General features: G+C 45.7%; 1 protein-coding gene and 1 long non-coding RNA gene across 6 annotated transcripts in view; one reads left to right on the top strand and one right to left on the bottom strand.

Moving 5' to 3' along the window:
- The window catches only part of Adamtsl3 (ADAMTS like 3), a 287753-nt gene that overhangs the window by 235409 nt on the left and 32310 nt on the right, over window positions 1-20034 (bottom strand). For all 5 annotated transcript variants that reach the window (XR_013042909.1, XR_013042911.1, XM_076546303.1 and 2 more), the window contains exon 3: window positions 8899-9018. Coding sequence is in view for 3 of the 5 variants with exons in the window: in XM_076546303.1 (XP_076402418.1) it covers window positions 8899-9018 (120 nt within the window). In the remaining 2 variants the exon portion in view is untranslated. The remainder of the gene's footprint in view (window positions 1-8898; window positions 9019-20034) is intronic.
- On the top strand, window positions 4395-18239 carry LOC143267615 (uncharacterized). Its single transcript, XR_013042919.1, has 2 exons — window positions 4395-4603; window positions 17104-18239. It is a non-coding gene; the product is annotated as an uncharacterized LOC143267615 (long non-coding RNA).

The raw sequence follows: 20034 nt of genomic DNA, 5'->3' as shown, positions 1-20034 counted from the left end.
GGGTTGCCGTGTCTCTAACTAAGACAGCTTTTATCAAGAGAAGAGTTTACCATGGGAGGTTATGGAGCAGAGAAGTGACTGAGAAAGGGAGGCAAATAATCTGAGGGCTGGTAGCCACAGCTGTGAGCTGCCAGAAGACCAACTGTGGCCTATGTATTGGGAGAGGCATGGCTTCACTGAGAGTTGATGAGTGAAGCCAGGGCCAAGGAGGACCCCAGTGAAGCCAGGGCTAAGGTGGGATGTCTTTCTGTACACTGTGAGTATATGTTGCTCCCATTGGTTCATAAATAAAGCTGCTTTGGCCTATGGCAAATCAAGATAGAGCCAGATGGGAAATCCAAGCAGAAATACTGGAGAAGGGCAGAGTCTGGGAGAAGCCAGCCAGCTGCCCAAGGAGCAAGATGCCAGCAGACTGGTAATGCCACAGGCATGTGGCAATACTTCGATTAATAGAAAAGGGGTTAATTTAAGTAAGAGCTATTTAGTAATAAGCCTGAGCTGTTCAACCAAACAGTTTGTAATTTAAAAAAAAAAGAGTAATTTTGAGGTTGATCTCCAAAATATATAAAGAACTCAAGAAACAAGACATAAAAAAACAAATAATTGAATTTAAAAATGGGGTACAGATCTAAACAGAGAATTCTCAACAGAAGAATCTCAAATGGCCAAGATACACTTAAAGAATTGTTCAACATCCTTAGTCATCAGGGAAATGGAAATCAAAAGGACTCTGAGATAGCATCTTACACCTGTCAGAATTGCTAAGATCAAAAACACTGATGACAACTTATGCTGGACAGGATGTGGAGCAAGGGAAACTCTCCTCCACTGCTGGTGGGAGTGCAAACCTGTACAGCCACTTTGGATAGTAATATGGTAGTTTCTCAGAAAATTGGAAATCCATCTAACTTAAGATCCAGCTATAGCAATCTTGGGCATATCCCCAAAGGATGCTCAATCAAACCACAAGGCCACTTGCTCAACTATGTTCATAGCAGTGTTATTCATAATAGCCAGAACCTGGAAACAACCTAGATGCCCCTCAATGGAAGAATAAATAAAGAAAATGTGGTACATTTGCACAATGGAGAGTTTTACCCAGTGATTAAAACAATGACAACAGGAAATTTAAAGACAAATGGATGGAACTAGAAAAAAAATCATCCTGAGTGACATAACTCAGACCCACTCATAAGTGGATATTAGCTGGAAAGTAAAGGATAACACGCTACAATCCACAGCCCCAGGGAGGCTAGGTAAAAGGAGAGCCCGAAGAGGGACATATGGATTTCCCTGGGAAGGGGAAATAGAAGAGATCTCCTGGGTCAACTGTGGGTGGGTGGGAATGTGAACATGAGGGATCCACTTGGGGATGGAATAGAGGGGGAGAGTAAAGAAAGAGATGTCTTGATTGGGGGGGAACATTTGGGGGTCAGGTAGAAACCTGGTGCAAGGGAAACTCCCATGGGTCTACAAGGATGACCCCAACTAAGACTCCTAGGTAGGCTGAACTGGCCATCTCCTGTAATCAGATTGGTGACTACCCTAATTGTTATCAAAGAGCCTTTATCGAGTAACTGATGGAAACAGATGCAGAGATCCACAGCCAAGCACTGGGCTGAACTCCAGGAGTCCTGTTGAAGAGAGGGATTATATGAGCCAGGGGGGGTCAAGGTCATCACAAGGGAACCCACAGAGACAACTAACCTGGGCTCATAGGAGCTCACAGACACTGGACCAATAGCTAAGTAACCTGCCTGGGACTGACCTAGGCCTTCTACATATGTGTGACCACTGTATAGCTTGGTCTACTACCAGCAGTGGTAGCGGGCCCTGTCCCTTAGGCTTTGGCAGGCTTTTGAAAACGCATTCCTCATACCGGGTTGCCTTGCCCACCTTAATATGAAGGGAGGACCATAGTCCTACCTCAACTTGATATGCCATGCTTTGTTGACACCCGTGGGAGGCCTGCCCCTCTCTAAACAGAAACAGAGGAGGAGATTTGGGGAGGCAGGGTGGAGGGGGAGGAAATGGGAGGAGAGAAGGGAGGGGAAACTGAGGGAGGGATGTAAAATAAATGAATTAATTAAATTAAATTAATTAAAAAATTACATGAATAAAAGAGTAATTTCAAATACGGGGGGAAAAGTTAATGCTGTCAGGCATGCCCAGGAAGAGACAAAATAAATACTCAGTCAGTCATGGGCTCCATTCCTGCATCTGCTGTAGACACATTTACAGGGTGAGAGGGGATGGCAGGTATGGAGAGATCTAAAAGGCTCATCGGTATGAAACCAAGGTGGTTTCCTTGCATATGGCCGCAAGCTTACTTTAGTGAGATCTACCTCACCATTTACTGGATGCCCAAATGCATCTCCATGCTCAAAAACCGTGATATTAACCCTTCTCTGCCCTTTGCTTATTTAAAGCCTAAAATTGGCAGGGCTGGAAATTATATCAAAATAGACTCCAACACAGCATAGAGAGGCAATTTACACCCCATAGAAGATCATCATCGGGGAGACAGAATTTCTAAGTCCCCTTCCGCTGTTCTTTGCTTCCTCCTCTGTAACTATGGCCACCACCAAGAAGGAAGTGCACTTCAAGAATCCACCAGGCCTAGGGGACATGCCTTCCTGATTTCTTCACCCCTAACAAGTGCTAAAGGACCAAAGAAAGCAGAAATTATACATGCACAAAAATACTTCATAACCATTTAAATAAATAAACAGTCTTTCATGGAGAAGCACAAAGCCTGTTACAGACTTATAAACCAGTGTCCACAATGATGCCCCACATTCCAGTCTTCAGTGAATCAAGGTGGAGTGTGAATGGAACAAGACCTCGTCATCCTCTTTTTCCAGGAGAGCTGGAGCCACTCCTTAAACAGCCGCCACTGAGGAAAGGACCAAAGAGCAATGCACAGAACCCAAATGCAGCTGTTGCTGCCCAGCAGGTCTTCGGTGGATGAAACTCCAAAACCACCATGAGGATTGGCAAAAGCATTCCCCTAGAGACTGGCTGGTGAGTCTATTTTGGCCACAAGCATCACAGCCAGTGTCCCAGACAAGCACTTTGTAATTGGACTTCATCCAAGCATCCAAGGGTTTTTTCGCTCCAAAGATGCCCACACAGTGAGGAGGCAGGGCTGTTTGCATTTGACTCTGAAAACACTGTGGTTCCTATTAAAACCTGGGAGGGATGATAAAGTTGATAAGATGCTCCTGGCTAATCCCAAATTCCTGAAGTTGCTGAGTCTGAACCCATAAAGAAATCCTTGAATATCGAAGCATTCTCTGTGATTTCCTATGGCCCCCAAAGCTCTCCTTGACCATCGAGGTGGGATCAAGGTCTTTAGAAGGAAGGAAGCAAACTTTCCAGGCAATCTGAGAGAAGCAGCTGGAGACAGTCTGGGATGGCAGGGCCTGTGGTGTGGAGGGCAGTGCTCTTCGATGTTCACATAGCCATCTGGATGTCCTTGACTAAGTCATTGCACACTCAGGGTCTCTGCTTCCCTGACTTATGGAATGAGGTGTTGGGACTAAAGTGTCCAGCAGCTGTTCAACTCTCTAATTCTCAAAGTAACAGTCCATGGCTTTGCTGGCTAGACTGCCTCCGTAATCACGATGAACTAATTAACAGGGCAGCTGGAACACTCTATTTGTGGTTTCAAAACTAGACTTGCTTACAGTGGAGGGAGGGAGGATAGTGAGCCCCACTCGCTCTGCTCTGGAAAATAGTTGAAGGATCTGAGGTCCGCAGATGTCAAATCACTGTTAAATTACAAGCTCATTAGATGGAAGCGACATGAAGGCCGCCTGGCTAATCCTGCTTGCAGCCAGGGGGCAGCCGGCTAGCTTCAGGCTGCTCTCTCCCTAGAAGCTGCTTCCACTCCCGAATAAACCACGATGTGGCTTTTATGCGTCTCATTAAACACAGCCTACATCACAGCTGTGCTTTACAGGCCTAAGGGTTATTAGTTTTCCAGGCACCTAATCCAGAAGACATTTGGAAAGTGACCTGAAGGTCTTCATGAAAATGTGCCCAGGATAAAATACTTTCAAGAGTCCTGTGGGAGTTGTTCACGAAAGCCAATGTCTACACACCTACCACCTGCTTCCTAGTTTATCAAATGAGTATTTGGTAATGAGGAAGAGCCTAGCGAACCTATCTCGGCCCCAACCACTCTACAGTCCATGTTGCAGCCTCATTTGCACAGGCACTTTGTCAGTCTGGCTCAAGGAAGTGAGGGCAAACCACCTCTGGCACCAACACTCAAACTTGGCAGGTAAGCGCCCGCCCCGAGCTGCCCTGGGTAACAGCCACTGACCCCACCCCTCCTGCGGGCTGTGACATAACAAGCACTGCCCCACCCCTCCCCCAGGTATGGGATCATTGCATCTACTGCCCTGCAAAACACTTAGGGACAATCTGGGGATTCCTGCGAAGGAACCATGACAGCGTGCCACCCAGAGCGCTGCAGACTGTCTCACCTGAGGGTTCCCACTGACGGCCAGACACTAAACCTTGGGTGAGACTGGATCCAAAGACTTGATCAGAGCTCTCGGAAACATGATGTGTGGAAGGAGCCAGACACCAACAAGTACGTGCCATACATTCTACCCACGTAAAAACAAACTGAACCGTAAGCAAAGCCAACCTACACCAAGGACAGAAGTCAAAAGCATTTGATGTTCTTGGATGGTGGATACTGATTAGAAAAGAAGGCAGGGACCCCTCATGGAGCTCAACGTTCTGTTTCTTCATCTTGGTAGTTGTTTTACAGGTGAAAAAAAAAATGCTGAAAACTCCATCAAGTTCTAGAACTCAGATATGTCTTCATTTTACCATGTGAGGTTATGCCTTTAAAAAAAAGTTAATTTGCCGGGCGGTGGTGGTGCACGCCTTTAATCCCAGCACTCGGTAGGCAGAGCCAGGCGGATCTCTGTGTGTTCGAGGCCAGCCTGGGCTACCAAGTGAGTTCCAGGAAAGGTGCAAAGCTACACAGAGAAACCCTGTCTCAAAAAAACAAAAACAAAAACAAAAAAAGAAAAAAAAAGTTAATTTAAGATTTACCTTTTTTTTTTTTTTTTTTTTTTTTTTGGTTTTTCAAGACTGTTCCTCTGTGTAGCTTTGGTGCTTGTTGTGGATCTCACTCTGTAAATCAGACTGGCCTCGAACTCACAGAGATCCACTGGCTCTGCCTCCCCAGTGCTAGGATTAAAGGTGTGCGCCACCACTGCCCAGATTATCTTCATTTTTTACCACATGTATGTGGGGAAGCTTAGACACACTGCAGGCGCAGGTGACTGTGGAGGCCAGAAGAGAGCACTGGACCTCCTGGAGCTGCAGTAGCAGGTGATCATGCGCCATCCCCTGTGGGTGTTAGGAACCGAACTCAGGTCCTCTGCAAGAGCAGCACATGCTCTTAACCAATGAGCTATCACTCCAGCCCAGGAAGATTAAATTTAAAATGTTACATGGGAATCCTCTGCTGTGAGAACATATGCTTCTGTCTTTTCCACTAGCATGAGCTTGTCAGAGAATCTATGAATTGCATGTTTGTCAATAATATGGCCAGCAGTAACCATGGTTCAAACCGAATGCTCACGTGTGCAAGGAGAAATGCATGCGTGATCACCTTGAAGTACTCAGACAGTCTCCGGAAAAATGCTATCACCAATGTTTTCACTCCAGAGAAGACAGACCAATAGGGCAGAGAAGTAACGTGTCCAAAGGCACGTAAGTAAGACGGCCACACTGACGTTCAACGTCGATCGGTTTGTTGTTTTTGATCTCGTCCTTTTCCCTTCAAAGAGGCATAATGTGGAGGTAACACAAAGTGGTTTCACACGCTATTCACTGGGCCTTCTGGAACAATGTGTCTGCAGTAAAATCTCCACAGCATGCACACTTCCAGGAGCTGCTTTAGAACATTTGAAAAATGAACAGGGCCTAGTTTCCCTCCTCTTTTCTAGGTTTTTTTTTTTTTTTTTTTTTTTTTCAGAGCTGAGGACTGAACCCAGGGCCTTGCACTTGCTAGGCAAGTGTTCTACCACTGAGCTCAATCCCCAACCCCAAATATTCTTTTTCTTTTTCTTTCTTTTTTTTTTTTTTGTTTTTGTTTTTGTTTTTTTCGAGACAGGGTTTCTCTGTGTAGCTTTGAGCCTTTCCTGGAGCTCACTCAGTAGTCCAGGCTGGCCTTGAACTCACAGAGATCCGCCTGCCTCTGCCTCCCAAGTGCTGGGATTAAAGGAGTGCATCACCACCCGGCTTTTTCTAGCTTTTATATTGTTGTTTTATTACATATAATGTATCTGTGGAATCTGGAGAAAGCATTAGAGATGCCTTAATTATAAAATACATAGCTACTTACTCCAGACACCTGCTTTATTCTTAGTGTTTCTCACTTGGTTTCTCTAAAGCTCTCATTTGAAAAGTGTTGGAGTATTGATTTCTGGCTTAGAGGGAGCTAGAAGTTACAGACCTTTTAAAGACCCATAGCATAGAAAGCAGAATACAGGTTAATGTGATGTGAGTCTTACTGGGGACCAGCCCCAAATGACTGGACTAGTGATATGAATCCACAATTAACCTGGCTCAGCCCAGCTCCCATGAACATATTGTTTTGGGGATCTTGGAGAAGTAATTGAATGTTGAACTTTTCAGCTAAAATCTTCCATCTTGTCTCACTACACCCCCAGTGAACTGTGCATCTCTGTATCAACAGGCAATCTGCTGTGTCACAGTCCTGCCCCTCATTCCCCACCCCAGATGTAGAACTAAATTCACCAAGGGTAGGTAACTTGGTAACAGCCCCAAGGATTGGGGATATAGAGTCCTGGGCAATAGGGCTTCCCTATCTGCCCCCTCTGCTCCAGGCTCTTGTTTGTACCAGCCTGTCACACTAGGTGAGACTCCAGTCCCCAGTGTATCACACTAGGTGAGACTCCAGTCCCCAGTGAATCACACTAGGTGAGACTCCAGTCCCCAGTGAATCACACTAGGTGAGACTCTAGTCCCCATTCTACCAATAGCCCAGTCCAGGTCTGGCCAGCCCTAGAGCTGATTCTGCTCCCTGTAGTCCCATCTCACACGTATGTCAATAGATTAAGTCTCTCAAGAGTTTCTCCTCCTGAGGGATGTCATCCTAGGTCCACCTAAACCAACCACAGGGTTCTGGCCTTTGACCACACAGCTGAAGACAAGACAGCTGGTCCCAAAACATCAGCCATCCCCCTCCATGCCATTGTGTGCCATAACAAAGTGATTGTGACCAGCTCTTCATCTCTGCTTGGGCCTTTAGGTGCCAGAAGCTACCCAGGTCCTAAATCTCCACCCCCCATTTTCTGCCACTGCTCCTAGAATTCTGGTATTCATCTCTAAACCTCTGCCCTTTGTAGAGCCGGCATTCTAGGTCACAGTTTGGGGATGATCCCAAAGACCTGTCTAATCTGAACTGTTAACCCTGTGAATTGAGAATGAAAGAGAATCACAGCTCTGAGTGTCCAGTTTCCACATCATAGCCAAGCATGGTTCAATTCTCTGGTTAGCCTTTGTGAAGTGATTTCACACACACACACACACACACACACACACACACACACACACACACTGCACACATTGTCTTTTAAAGTCTAAGAAATGGGCGTAGAAAAGAAGTTGTGGGGAGCACAGAGGTCCATGAGCTCACAGATAGGCACTGGGGAAACCAGGAATGTTAAACACACAGGACTGTCTCTTCAAGGGAGAGATGCATAACCTGTTTTCCATCAGAAGGCCGGGAATGGAGGTGGTTAACAGCCTGGTGATCTGCACTCTCTGTAGGGCCAGGCCACACCATGCTTCCTCAAGCAAGACTGGAGGTGGCTAATAGTCTAGGTGGCGTTTGCATTATCCATATGGCCCCGGATAAACTCCCCTAAACTCCCACAACCGGGACTGGAGGTGGCTAATAAACCAGATGCCCTCAATGCTATCTGCATGACCTATACAACACCTAGGCCTTATGATAACAAATGCACCCTATATCTATTTCTAGAACTCATCTTCATGGAAGAAGTAACATATACTTGGAGAAGCATTTCAATGTAATTATGCCTCCTTGTACACACAGGTTGTGTTATACCAGGAAACCTTTTTCCAAATTGTACTGTCTTAAATATGCCTAAAACAAACTGCCTGGTGTTAGACTCTGGGAGCTTGAACCAACACAGGTTTGAGTCTTGCCTCACTAAGACCATTGCTCTGCTGGCTGCGGCATTGGCAGAGACTCCCATAAGAAACGGAGTGAAAGCTAAGAGAACCAAGGAGCAAGTCTACGCATTCAGAATCCCCACATAAATTTAATATAGCTAAACCACCTCTTCTGAGAGAAACACAAGTCATTCTTGAGCCAGTGTTCCGGGCAGAGCCGACATGCACACAGGGCAGGGAGTCACTGTAGCCAGCAGCCTCAGGCCCCAATAGGGTGTCAAGGGTCTGTTATATTAGTACTGCCCAGAGGAACATAATGTAGGATTGTGCGGACACTGTGTGTGCAATGTGTATCTATGTGTGCACCTGTGTTCCTGTGAAGGCCAGAGGAGACTGACTGTCCTCCTCCGTCACTTTCTATCGTATTCCCTTAAGACAGTCTCCCACTGAATCGGGAGCTCGGGCTGTACCTTCTCGGCTGACCTCCAATGAGCCTCATTGATCGGACTGCCCTGCACCAGGCTTCCGGGCACAGGCAACTACACACGGCTTTTTGTGCGGACGCCGCTGAGCCGAACTCAAGTTCTCATGCTCACACAGCAAGCTAGCACTCTTCCGAACCGAGCCTCTCCCAGGCCTTTGCCAGCATTTCTGGGACAGGAAAGGCAGAGCCCGCGAAGGGGCTTTTTACAGTGTCCTTACCTGGTCGTCATAGCGATAGGTGAGGAACTCTTCCCCGGTGGTGTCTTCCAGGAAGCTTCCCTGAGGGGAGAGTGCAAACTCAGGAAGGAAGTAGGCTCCAGGAGACTTCTCTGCTGTGGCCTGAAAGGCAAGGTCATTTGGTCACAAGGGAGACACGAGAAGGATTCTCGAAGAGTTCAAAAAGGGCCCACTGTAAACACTCTCCTGTCAGGAAGAGAGAAGTGGCCTCTGAGCAAGGAGCAAGGTGAGGCTCATCAGATGTCGGTGCTAGGAGGCTTCAGACAAGGATATTCCCAACTGGCATGCATGGCCCTTTCTCCCCCCCACCCACCTCCCTCTGTGTTCTGCCTTCCAGCAAGAGAGGCACATAACAATTAATTGCTCGAGTTTTATGATTGCAAATCTGTTGCTTTTAGGATTTTCTTTTCCTTTGAAAACAAATTTGTCTTATCTTTATGTGTATGCCTCCTGTCTGCATGTATGAATGTACACCGCTCATATATAGGTGCCCGCTGCCTGTCTGTCTACATGAATGTGTGCTACACCTATGTAGGTACTCCAGAGCCTGTCTGTCTGATATGGCCCCCTGTGTATGGAGGGGCCTCAGGAGGCCAGAGAGGGGCATCAGATCCCCTGGGGAGGGGGTAACAGGCAGTTGTCAGCCCTGTTACTGACATGGAGATGGGAGCTGGACTCCGGCCCCTAGGAGAACAGCAAGCATTCATAACTGCTGCTCCATCTCTCCAACCCCCTGATTAATTTTCTTTCATTCTTTGGCTTCTTCCTTCTTTCTTGCCTTTCTTTATTCCATCTTTTTTATTTTTTATTTGAAAGATTGGGGAAGGTTTTTTTTTTCCCCACACTGCAAACAAGCTGTGTGTTCATTACAGGAACTTTAGAAAATACAGGCTGCTCTAAAAGACAAGGAAAAGTCACCCACAATCCCTGAAACCCATAATAACAACTTTTAATGATGTTACCGTATTTCCTTTGAGGCTTCTTTTTCATTTCTCACAGTACTTTGTATGTTTTCATAAGGATCCATGCTTAAATAAACCCATTCCACAGGTTTATTTGTTCACAGGTTTAAGGTTTGAGACACTGGCGAAGAGGAAGATAAGCTAAATGCTCCTCAACCTCTCTGAGCTAGCAGGTTTTCACCCCAGCCTCTGACTCCCAAGTCTTAGTGATAAATAAAACCTGAGAAGCAGGTCAGCAACTGTGGAGCTGAAATTATTGGCTGAAACAGCAGTAGATATATACTAATCAATAAAATTTCCCACAGACCCACCCAGGAACCAATCTGATGGAGGCAAATCCTCAGCTGAGGCTCCCTGTCCCAAATGACTCCAGCTTGTATCAAGTTGGAAAACATGAACCAAAAGGTCAACTAACAATAATAACTATATTTTATTAAATTTTAATTATTGTAGGTGTGTATATGAATGAGCATACATATGCCACAACATGAATGTGGAATTCAGAGGACAGCATTTTGGAGTCAGTACTCTCTTGGGTCTTGGGGATCTAATTTAGGTTGTCAGCCTTGGCAATAAGCATTGTTGCCCAGTGAGCCCTCCCTCCAACACTGTATTCTCATTTGTTTCTATTAGCTTCAGAATTCATAGAGGCAGGATTCTAAAAGTCAGAAGAGCCCTTAGAAGTCATCTAGTCCCAAACTCTTACTTTACAAATGGATAAGAAAAGCCTTTGCATGTACATCATCATGAAGCCAGGCCTAAGTCAGAGCTGGAACATCTTCAGCCTTGAGCAAAGCATGGAGAGAGCCATTCAGCTGACCAATCAGTATATTCAGGACCTCTCAATGCCTGGAACAGTTCTTAGTGATGTGAAAACCATGAGAAACATGGTGGTTACGGTCTCTATTATCATGGAAGTTAGCTTTTTAGTGGAGAAGATACATTAAAAAATAAGTACACAAACAAAAAATTAAAGTTGTGTTATAAAATAAATACCCAGGGTGAGATGGCAATAGATAAAAGGATGCTGGATTTTAAAGATGAAGGCCAGCAAAACATGCCTGAAAAGATATTTGTCTACCTCCTAAAGCAGAGAGAGAGGTAGCATGCAAAAAAAAAAAAAAAAAAAAAAAAAGCATGATTATATAATTTGGCCAGATAAAGAACAATACTCAAAGTCCTCACTTGGAAAAAAAAAAGTCAATGGACTTGAGGTACAGAGAGGATACAGTGTGGCTGGATGCAGTGTGGACCAGGAAGAAAAGGGCATGTGATGGAGATCAGGAAGAAGAAAGATGCAGGCCACCAAGCCTGGCAGTCCACCAGCAATAGGGTAGAGAACCACAGGTGAGCATTTGGACACTGACTAGTCTGTGGAGAACAGGATAGAGGAGGCAAAATAGACTCATCAAGACTAGCTAGAAGCTGTGGATACAAACCCAAGCAAGAAACTGTGTCTCCTTGGGCTGGAATCATCCTTTCAATGAGAAGGAGCCAATCACACATGCGGAAGAGGAAGGGATCAAAGCGTAAGCCTCCCAGGATCTCCACTCTTTCCCTCTCCCTCCCCCTCATCACTGCTCAGGGGTTTGGCTTGACCAGCTACCTGTAAAGGGACTCAGTGATGGGTGGTCCAGAGACAAGGCCATCTATAGGAAAGAATGGCACCTAAATATGCTATTTGACTCATGGTAAGTCTGGAATGCCCACGCATGTGGAAAGCCTGAGGCAGCTGCTCCATATGCAAGACTGGAACTCAGAAAAGAGATTTGGAAGTCATTGCTTAAATTTACACACACACACACACACACACACACACACACACACACACACACACACACACACACATACTTTAAAAACATGTGTCCATGTGTCCACCAAAAGAAAATAAAAGATAATTTTATTATTGTGGGCCAAGTTTGAATAACCATAGCCCAAGAAAACACAAACCAGGGCATGTTCCAAATTGTTGGTGATAATACCAGGTGGATGGAGTACCCTAAAGTGGAGAAATGTCTGCTCTATTATCTGATGCCGTCCACTCTTAGCTTTGGGGTTGGTGGAAGGTTTGCTTGATAGCTAAAGATACGTCAGGTCTGACACGGGTGGGCAACAGAAGGACTGTTAAGAGACTAACAACAGCACAAGGTAAGTTGGTTCTAGATTTGCAACATTCTAACTCTCCACAATCAGGAAATGCTCATCAGTCAGTCAGCCTTGCAGAATCTTAAGCTTTTTTCTAGGAACTTTAGTTCACAGACGGAAGCAGGGTGGGATCTGAATAGTATCAGAGTTTCGACTCTGGACCTCCACTAGTTCCTCAGATACCTGCTTGTGCATGAGAAGACGCCTGCCTCCAGGGTCACTCATCTGTCCCCATCACTCCCTGCCTCCTGTGCAACTTTCTTACCACTGAGTACATGTCTCTCCTGGGCTCCTAGGCAGCCCGCCCATGTGATGAAAAGGACTGTCCTCGCTGGGCAGTGGTGGTGCACAACTTTAATCCCAGCACTCATGAGGAAGAGGCAGGCAGATCTCTGTGAGTTCAAGGCCAGCCTGGGCTACAAAGTGAGTTCCAGGAAAGGCACAGAGCTAAACAGAGAAAACCTTGTCTCGGAAAAACTCCTCCAGTCTCTATTAGCACATCCCTCTGCAGCCAGAGTATTTATCTGCCCATTGTGTCCCTATAGTATCAAAAAACCAACCACAAACCCTTCCAAGCTCTAATGAGATGTTTTTGTGTCTTCTTTAACTCCAACTAGGGAAACTCCTGAGGCATCCTCTCCCTTCCAAGGCCCTTCTTGGTGCTGTACGCTAGAGCTCCTGCTTTAAAATCTGAGGACAGTAACTCCATGGAGTCTACACTTCTCACAGTCAGCTGTCTAGCCTAATTGGTGAGCTCAAGGTCAATAACAGACCATGTCTCAAAGGAGATGAACTGAATTCATGAGGATGACACTCAAGGCTGTTCTCCATACATACATGACACATGTATACATATATACAAACATGTGCATCATACATTCATGTGTGCATGTGTGCATAAACAAATGCACACACACATTCATGCATGCGTGCATACACACATTTTTTTAATTACAAAGAATGAACTTTTAATATGCAGCAAGTTACATTGCATAAATATCAGGCTAAATTGTCAGAGCCTTGGTCTCCAATGATAGTCTTCAATCAGCGATGCTAGTCAACTCAGCAGCACCCTTTGTAGAGAACAATTTTTTTTTAACTTTTGAATGCATTATTTTCTAGTTCGTGGCAGAAAACAATCTCTATTGTGTCAAATTAATAGTAGTTAGTAGTCAGTTGTATGGTAGACACAGGAAAGTTCTGTACATCCATGTTAAATGTAATACTGCATCCCTTGCTTATTTCTCCCCAAGTTGAACAGAGGATTAGAACGGTCAATGATGACACAGAATGATTCTGTTGTTTTGCAGGTGATTTGCCTCTCATTTGAGGAACTTAACTTACATACAGACATCACTACTATATTATAAAGATAAATGTCTATTACTGAGTGTTTGTCTATTCATTTACTTACTATTTTTAATTGAAGTAAAAATTTATACAACATATTCTCAACAGGCTTTTTCCCTCTCCAACTCTTCCCAGATCCCCCACACCTCTCCACCTACCCAACTCCATACCCTTTCTCTCTTTCTCTTTAAAAAAACAAAGTAAACACACACACACACACACACACACACACACACACACACACACACACAGAAATCATAATATACAAGCAAAATACCAATCACAATAACAAACAAAATTATCTCAAACAAAACAACATGAGACAGAAGTCCACACACTACCTTTGAGTTGTTTTCATGCTGGCCACCTGCTGCTGGGCATGGGGCCTGCCCTGGGGTGTGTTAACACACCAGATTGAGACTGGGTTGGAGAAAGCTGGTTTTTCCTTTGCAGGCAGGTGTTAATTGTGGGTAGATTTTTGATTAGGGACAGGAGCTGTGTCCACTCCCCCTTCTCAGTGCTGGGACCCCTTCTGGTGTGAGACCAAAACAGGAAAAATCTACCTTGCAACTTAAGAGTTTTGTTTGCAGTTAAAAATAAGTTCCTGTTTGTCCTGTTTGTTTGACCCATCTGCATGATCACATGTGGGAGGGAGGTATGGGGGCAGAAATCTGTCAGGATGCACACTTGACCATGAGTGGATGAAGGCAGGAAGTACCTGGGCAAGAAATACATCAAGATGTATGTTTGCCCATGATTGGACTTGATGGGAAATGCCATGCATTATGGGGTTTGCCTCTTTCAGCCCTTGCAAAAATGACTCATGGACATTTCTTGGGAATTCAGAGATGGACCTGGCCAGAGAATCTGTCAACCTGGCCAGTATTTAATTAAAGCTTGCTTCAAAGTTGGTTTTAAACTGTGGTAGTGGTCTTATTCTCACCCAGTGGGATTGGCACTGGCTTGGACCTGTGCAGGCCTGTTCTTGCTGCCACAGTCTCTGTGAGCTCATTTGTGCATCAGTTCTGTTGTGTCTGGAGAACACTGCTTCCCTGGAGTCCTCCATTCCCTCTGGCTCGTACAAACCCCTCCCCTTGGGTTCAAGGAGCTAATCAGAAGAGGAGGCACAAATATATCTTTTTTAAAAAGAGAAGGCAGAAAAGAGACACTAACATTTCTGAGAATCTACTATGAACTAGGATTTGGGTTTTTGTTTGTTTGTTTGTTTGGTATGGTTTGCTTTTTTTTTTAAAGCCTTACTAGGCATGGTGGTGCACACCTTTAATCCCAGCACTCAGGAGGCAAAGGCAGGAAGATCTGTGAGTTCGATACCAGCCTGGGCTACACAGTAAGTTCCCAGCTGGCCAGAACTGCATAGTGAAACCATCCCAAACTTTAGAAAAGAAAGGCTTGGTTTTGTCTTCACAGCTACCCTGTGAGTGGGTGTCATTAGCCTTGTGTCTCATAGGAAGCAATGCCTATTAACAAAGGACAAAAGACCCCAGTACCCAAAGAAACATCACCTCTATTCCATCTTGCTTTCTCCCTGACCATTGTTGCTTGAGCTTAGATTGATTTCATAAACAAGAACTGAGCTACTGAAGTATCAGATAGAGACAACATCTTGCTTTTGAAACTAAGAAAAGATTGCAACATATTCTCTAGGGTTGTTCCCAAAAAAAGATAAGGACATATTGTCATTCACATCCTGATGACAGCGAGAAAGATGGTTTTTTGTGCATTTAGGAACCAGCTCCTCTGTTTCTGCCTCCGAGATCCAGGAGCGGACTGCTCAGCATCCTGCACCCGATGAGCTGCATCTGTGTGCAACAAGTTTCTCGGGAAAGCTGGGCCATCTTTTACGAAAGATGGTCTGATCCACTCATGGCTTCAGAAGGCTCATGCCTCTGACATTTCCACCCAGAAGGGAGGTGACCACTTAACTGTCAGAGAAACTCTAAGCATGTGGCTTCTTGTGGGATGAGGAGACCAAAGAGGTCAGGGCATCCAAGTAGCAAGAGTTGGAGGCAAGGCCATGGAGAGAGGCCAGATAGGAAGTGTGAGAGCTTCCCAGGGCACAGAGCCAGGGCCAGAGAAAGGAGCTGCCAAAATGCATCATCCGCACCAGCCACTGTCCACAGCTGCTGAGTCACCAGGGACAGGGGCAGGAGGAATCCAGATGAGCTCTGGGGACTATGAATGTGAGACTTGGGGATACAGCTGGGTCCCCCCACCCCCACCCCAGCTGAAGGCTGTAACTCTTAACAGGAAGAAATACATACAGCCCAGCAAGAAATAGATGCTGCTGTAAGCCTCCACCTGTACCCTGTAAAGGACCAAGATAGGTTTTGAACATTGTAAAATTGTGAAAGGATATACATTTGGTCTTTGACTACAGTTTCTATACAAGACTCCTAAGACTGTTATAAATTCTGTGGTTATAGAAAATACATCTTCTGATGCCCCAACTCTAGATAGATTCTTGGAAAACCTCAAGTAGGAGCTTGTACTGGCTTGTTTTGTGTGTCAACTTGACACAAGCTAGAGTCATCAGAGGAAGGAGCCTCAGCTGAGGAAATGCCTCCCTGAGACCCAGCTGTAAGGCATTTTCTCATTTAGTGATCGATGGAGGAGGGCCCAGCCCATGGTGAGTGGGGCCATCCTTGGGCTGCTGGTCCTGGGTTCTATAAGAAGGTGGACTGAGCAAGCCATGGGGAGCAAGCCAGTAAGCAGCACCCCCCTATGGCCTCTGCATCAGCTCCTGCCTCTGAGATCCAGCCCTGTTTGAGTTCCTGTCCTGACTTCCTTCAGTGATGAACACCAATGCTGAAGTGTAAGCCAAATAAACCCTTTCCTCCCCAACTTGCTTTTGGTCATGGTGTTTCATCACAGCAATGAAAACTCTAAGACAGAGCTGGTTGGGACCAGTCACGAGGTAGGATGACTGAACCTTCCATCTCATTCCAGGCACTGAGGAATAGAGAGAAACTGAAGGTACAGTTGACATCAGAGACACCATTAACTATGTCCACATGATGAAATCTCCGTAAAAACCCAGGACGGGGATCAGGGGGGCTTTATCCTTGCCCTTAGGACCATCTCTGACTCCTCCCATTTCCCCTCCTCTGACTGTTCACTGTATCCTTCATTGTGTTCTTTTTTGTGTATTTGTTTACTTGACTTGTTTGTTTGAGACAGGACTTCATGTTGTAGCTCCAGCTGGCCCAGGACTTGCTTTATAGATCAGGCTGGCCTCAAACTTGTGGTGATCCTCCTGCCTGTACCCCCCAGGTCCCAGTGTTAGGATTACATTCATGTGCCACCAAGCATGGCTCTTAATTGGATTCTTGGTTTAAAAAAAACAATGGGCAAACATGAGGGAAGTATTTCCCAAAGTTCCATGAGCTGCTCTATCCAATTAGCAACCCCAAGGAGGGTTCTGTTAAAGGGAGCCTGGCTCACTGCCTACACGGACATGTGACACTTGTCACTAGTGTCCCATCTGAAGTCGGAGAGCATTTTTGTAGCACTGACCCCTTAACCTGGTGGGTCTGATGATACCTTCAGAGAGAAAGTTCCAGAATTAAGCGGAGGACACCCAGCTGGTGCCTCCCGGAGAGCTGGTGTGTAGGATTTATACCCCATGCCTTTTATGCCAGCAATATTGTGTTGACTGAAGAGCAGAGCAGGAAAAATCACTTTGGGTGGATTTTTGTTTTCTGTCTTTCAGGATGATATCCTCAGACAAGAGAGAGCTGTGGAAGAGAAGAGGGTAGTCCTATCACAGAAAACAGGATCTAGGGTACCTCCCAAACCAGGCAGTCAGCAGTTCATGAGAACACGGTGAGATTGCCACTGAAATTCAGCAAGCCAATTTGAACATTGCTGGCTCGGCCTGGGCCCTGTAGGTGGGACACTCATCTCTCTCCAGAGTGTGAGCTCAGCCAAGCACCACATCACAAACTTACAGAACCACGGTCAGTGAAGGCCCCCAAGGCTTTTTCCCATGGGCTGCTGGTGAACCATGTTAAACCACGTCCCTGCACTCTGGGCTGAGACTGGACTGTCCAACTTCCTGTTGTTCACATCCTCTTTCCATCTGGCTCATCACCCCGGCCTGTCAGGACTGTTTTGAATCCCAGCTCCATCTGTGTGTATGCATCGCTTTCTCCTTGTTCCACTTCCGCCCAAATGCGAGGCATGCTCTCCATCAGCATCCTTGTCACCAACACACGCCCTGAGACGGCACAGGCTGAAGCCTGGACCTTTGCCCGTCTCCGGGCCCACAAAGGTTCTACCCTGGTATAGTCTCCTCACTTCAGATGTCTCCATGATGGGCATTGGTGAATCAAGAAATATATCATCCAGTGCTCACATCTGGAGATAAAGGTGGGGGGGGGGGGCGGGTACAATGCTACATGGAAGAACTGAGATTTCATTATTCCCGAGTCTGACTGGAGCAAGGTTGAATGCGAAGAAGACAGAGCCTAAGCCACGACAGGGGAACTCTGCCTGTAATGCCAGGGATCTAAGGAGGTCTTTCAAAGTTGCTGTCGGGAACAGTATGCGTACATGGGCCAGTTTCTAACCATGGCAACCACACTCTGCAGGGGAGACCTCTTCTTCTGGATGGAGGGGACACTCCTGCAGGTGGAGTCCCCCTAAATGATGGCATGCCACAAATTCAGCAATGTGCAGGGACAGCAGAGAGAATCCCAGGCTCACAGCCAGCACCAAGTCAGCAAGAACCACTCTCTGGGGGACCTCTGGCCATTGAGCCTCCTGGCCAGGATGGCACATGGGACTTTACGGTTTGTACCTTTTAAGGCCTAGAAGGAAAAATTAAAGTGACTAACAGCACTCAGACTCAGTATCGCCACATCTTTCTTCCAGAAACCACAATGTGCTTCTTGTTTCTTGAACCTAAAATGAAGGTTAAAAAAGAAACCTTCCAGATTAATTTGGTTTTTAAGCAGGATTTCATCATTCTGAGACATTTAAGTATTTGGTGTCTGAAACTTCCTGATGAAATATAAAACACATTTGCTTTGGCAAAGTTGGGAGGTAGAGGCTGACAAAGGGGAGTTTTCACATTTTTTTCCTGATTTTTTACAAATTAACTCTAGGACCAGGCATGGTGACACATGCCTGTACCCTAGCACTTGAGAAGCTGAGGCAGGAGGATCTGAGTTTGAGGCCATCCTGGGTTACATAGCAAAACCCTGTCTCAAATAAAAAATTAATTAGGAATTTAGTATTCCACATCTCTATTTACCATCAAGGAATCTTATCTTCTGATATAGAGGAAGCTGCACTATAAGATCTAATGTCTTAAACAACATCTAGGTACAACCTCAGCCAAAACCTAAATGCCATTCACCATACCCACACCTCCCTCCTTCTCTCTCTCTCTCTCTCTCTCTCTCTCTCTCTCTCTCTCTCTCTCAACCAATTCCTTGAAAACTGAGTAATCACCCACTCATGGTGCTCTTTCTTGCCAACATGGGTGACCATTACTGAGTGTGAAGGAGACCACTCTCCAGGCCCTAGAAGGAATGCTGTGTGAAGGAGACCACTCTCCAGGCCCTAGAAGGAATGCTGTGTGAAGGAGACCACTCTCCAGGCCCTAGAAGGAATGCTGTGTGAAGGAGACCACTCTCCAGGCCCTAGAAGGAATGCAATACGAAGAGAGACCATGCTACAGGCCCTGGAAGGAATGCTGTGTGAAGGGGAACCATTCTACAGACAGAATGGCAAACTGAGGAGAAACCATATATATATATATATATATATATATATATATATATATATATATATATATATATCCCGACATGAATTCTGTGCTGAAGGAAAACACTCGCTCTTGGTCCTGGAATCTGCACTTTGACCTGAAAGTGAAACTTGTATTTTCCCACAACCTCTTTACCACAGACACTCTCTCTGGAAGAGGCAAGGCATCTCTGCCTTTTAAGTGAAGTACAAATACCTATTTTATTTTATTAAAGTGATGAGAGGACAAGGCCCAAAAGGAAGGAGTATCCAAGTCTTGGGGTTTACAAGGCCTGTTACATCATTCTATCAACAGATATTCATTATAACCTCTTGTGGTGGCTCACACCTGGGATGCCAGCACCTGGGACACTGAGACAGGAGGATAAGTATGAGCTTGAGGCCAGTATGAGCTACAGAATGAGACTTTGTCTCACAAGGAGACATAAGCAAATAAACGTTCATCAGGTGTCTTGCATGTGTCCAGTGGTGTTTCTAACGCTGAGATTTAGGCATTCAAACAATGGACGAAGCAGATAAGAGTCACAGTCCTTCAGGGTTTAGAGTCAGAGGCAAAATTCATATCAAGCCACATAGGAAAGGAAGTGTTGGGGGACAGACATTGACACCCAATGGCAGCTCTGCATAGGGTGGTCAAGGCCACGGTAAGTTGGAAGTCCCTAGGGAATCACCTATTTGTCTGAGTCTCTAAACTGATAGATGTATCTCGCCATTTTCCTTGGAGATCCCAGTGTGCCTAGGCTCTGTGGGAACCTGGTTAGGTTCCCACAAAGCAATAAGCTTTGTAGTTGGCTCTATCTACAGCACCAGAGGCCCTTCGACCCATGGCCCACATAGTTCCACAGCATCGGGACAGCCTGACTAGGTTTGG

Source organism: Peromyscus maniculatus, chromosome 1, assembly GCF_049852395.1.
Source record: "Peromyscus maniculatus bairdii isolate BWxNUB_F1_BW_parent chromosome 1, HU_Pman_BW_mat_3.1, whole genome shotgun sequence".
Lineage (NCBI taxonomy): Eukaryota > Metazoa > Chordata > Mammalia > Rodentia > Cricetidae > Peromyscus > Peromyscus maniculatus.
This window is presented reverse-complemented; position numbering and strand designations above follow the sequence as displayed.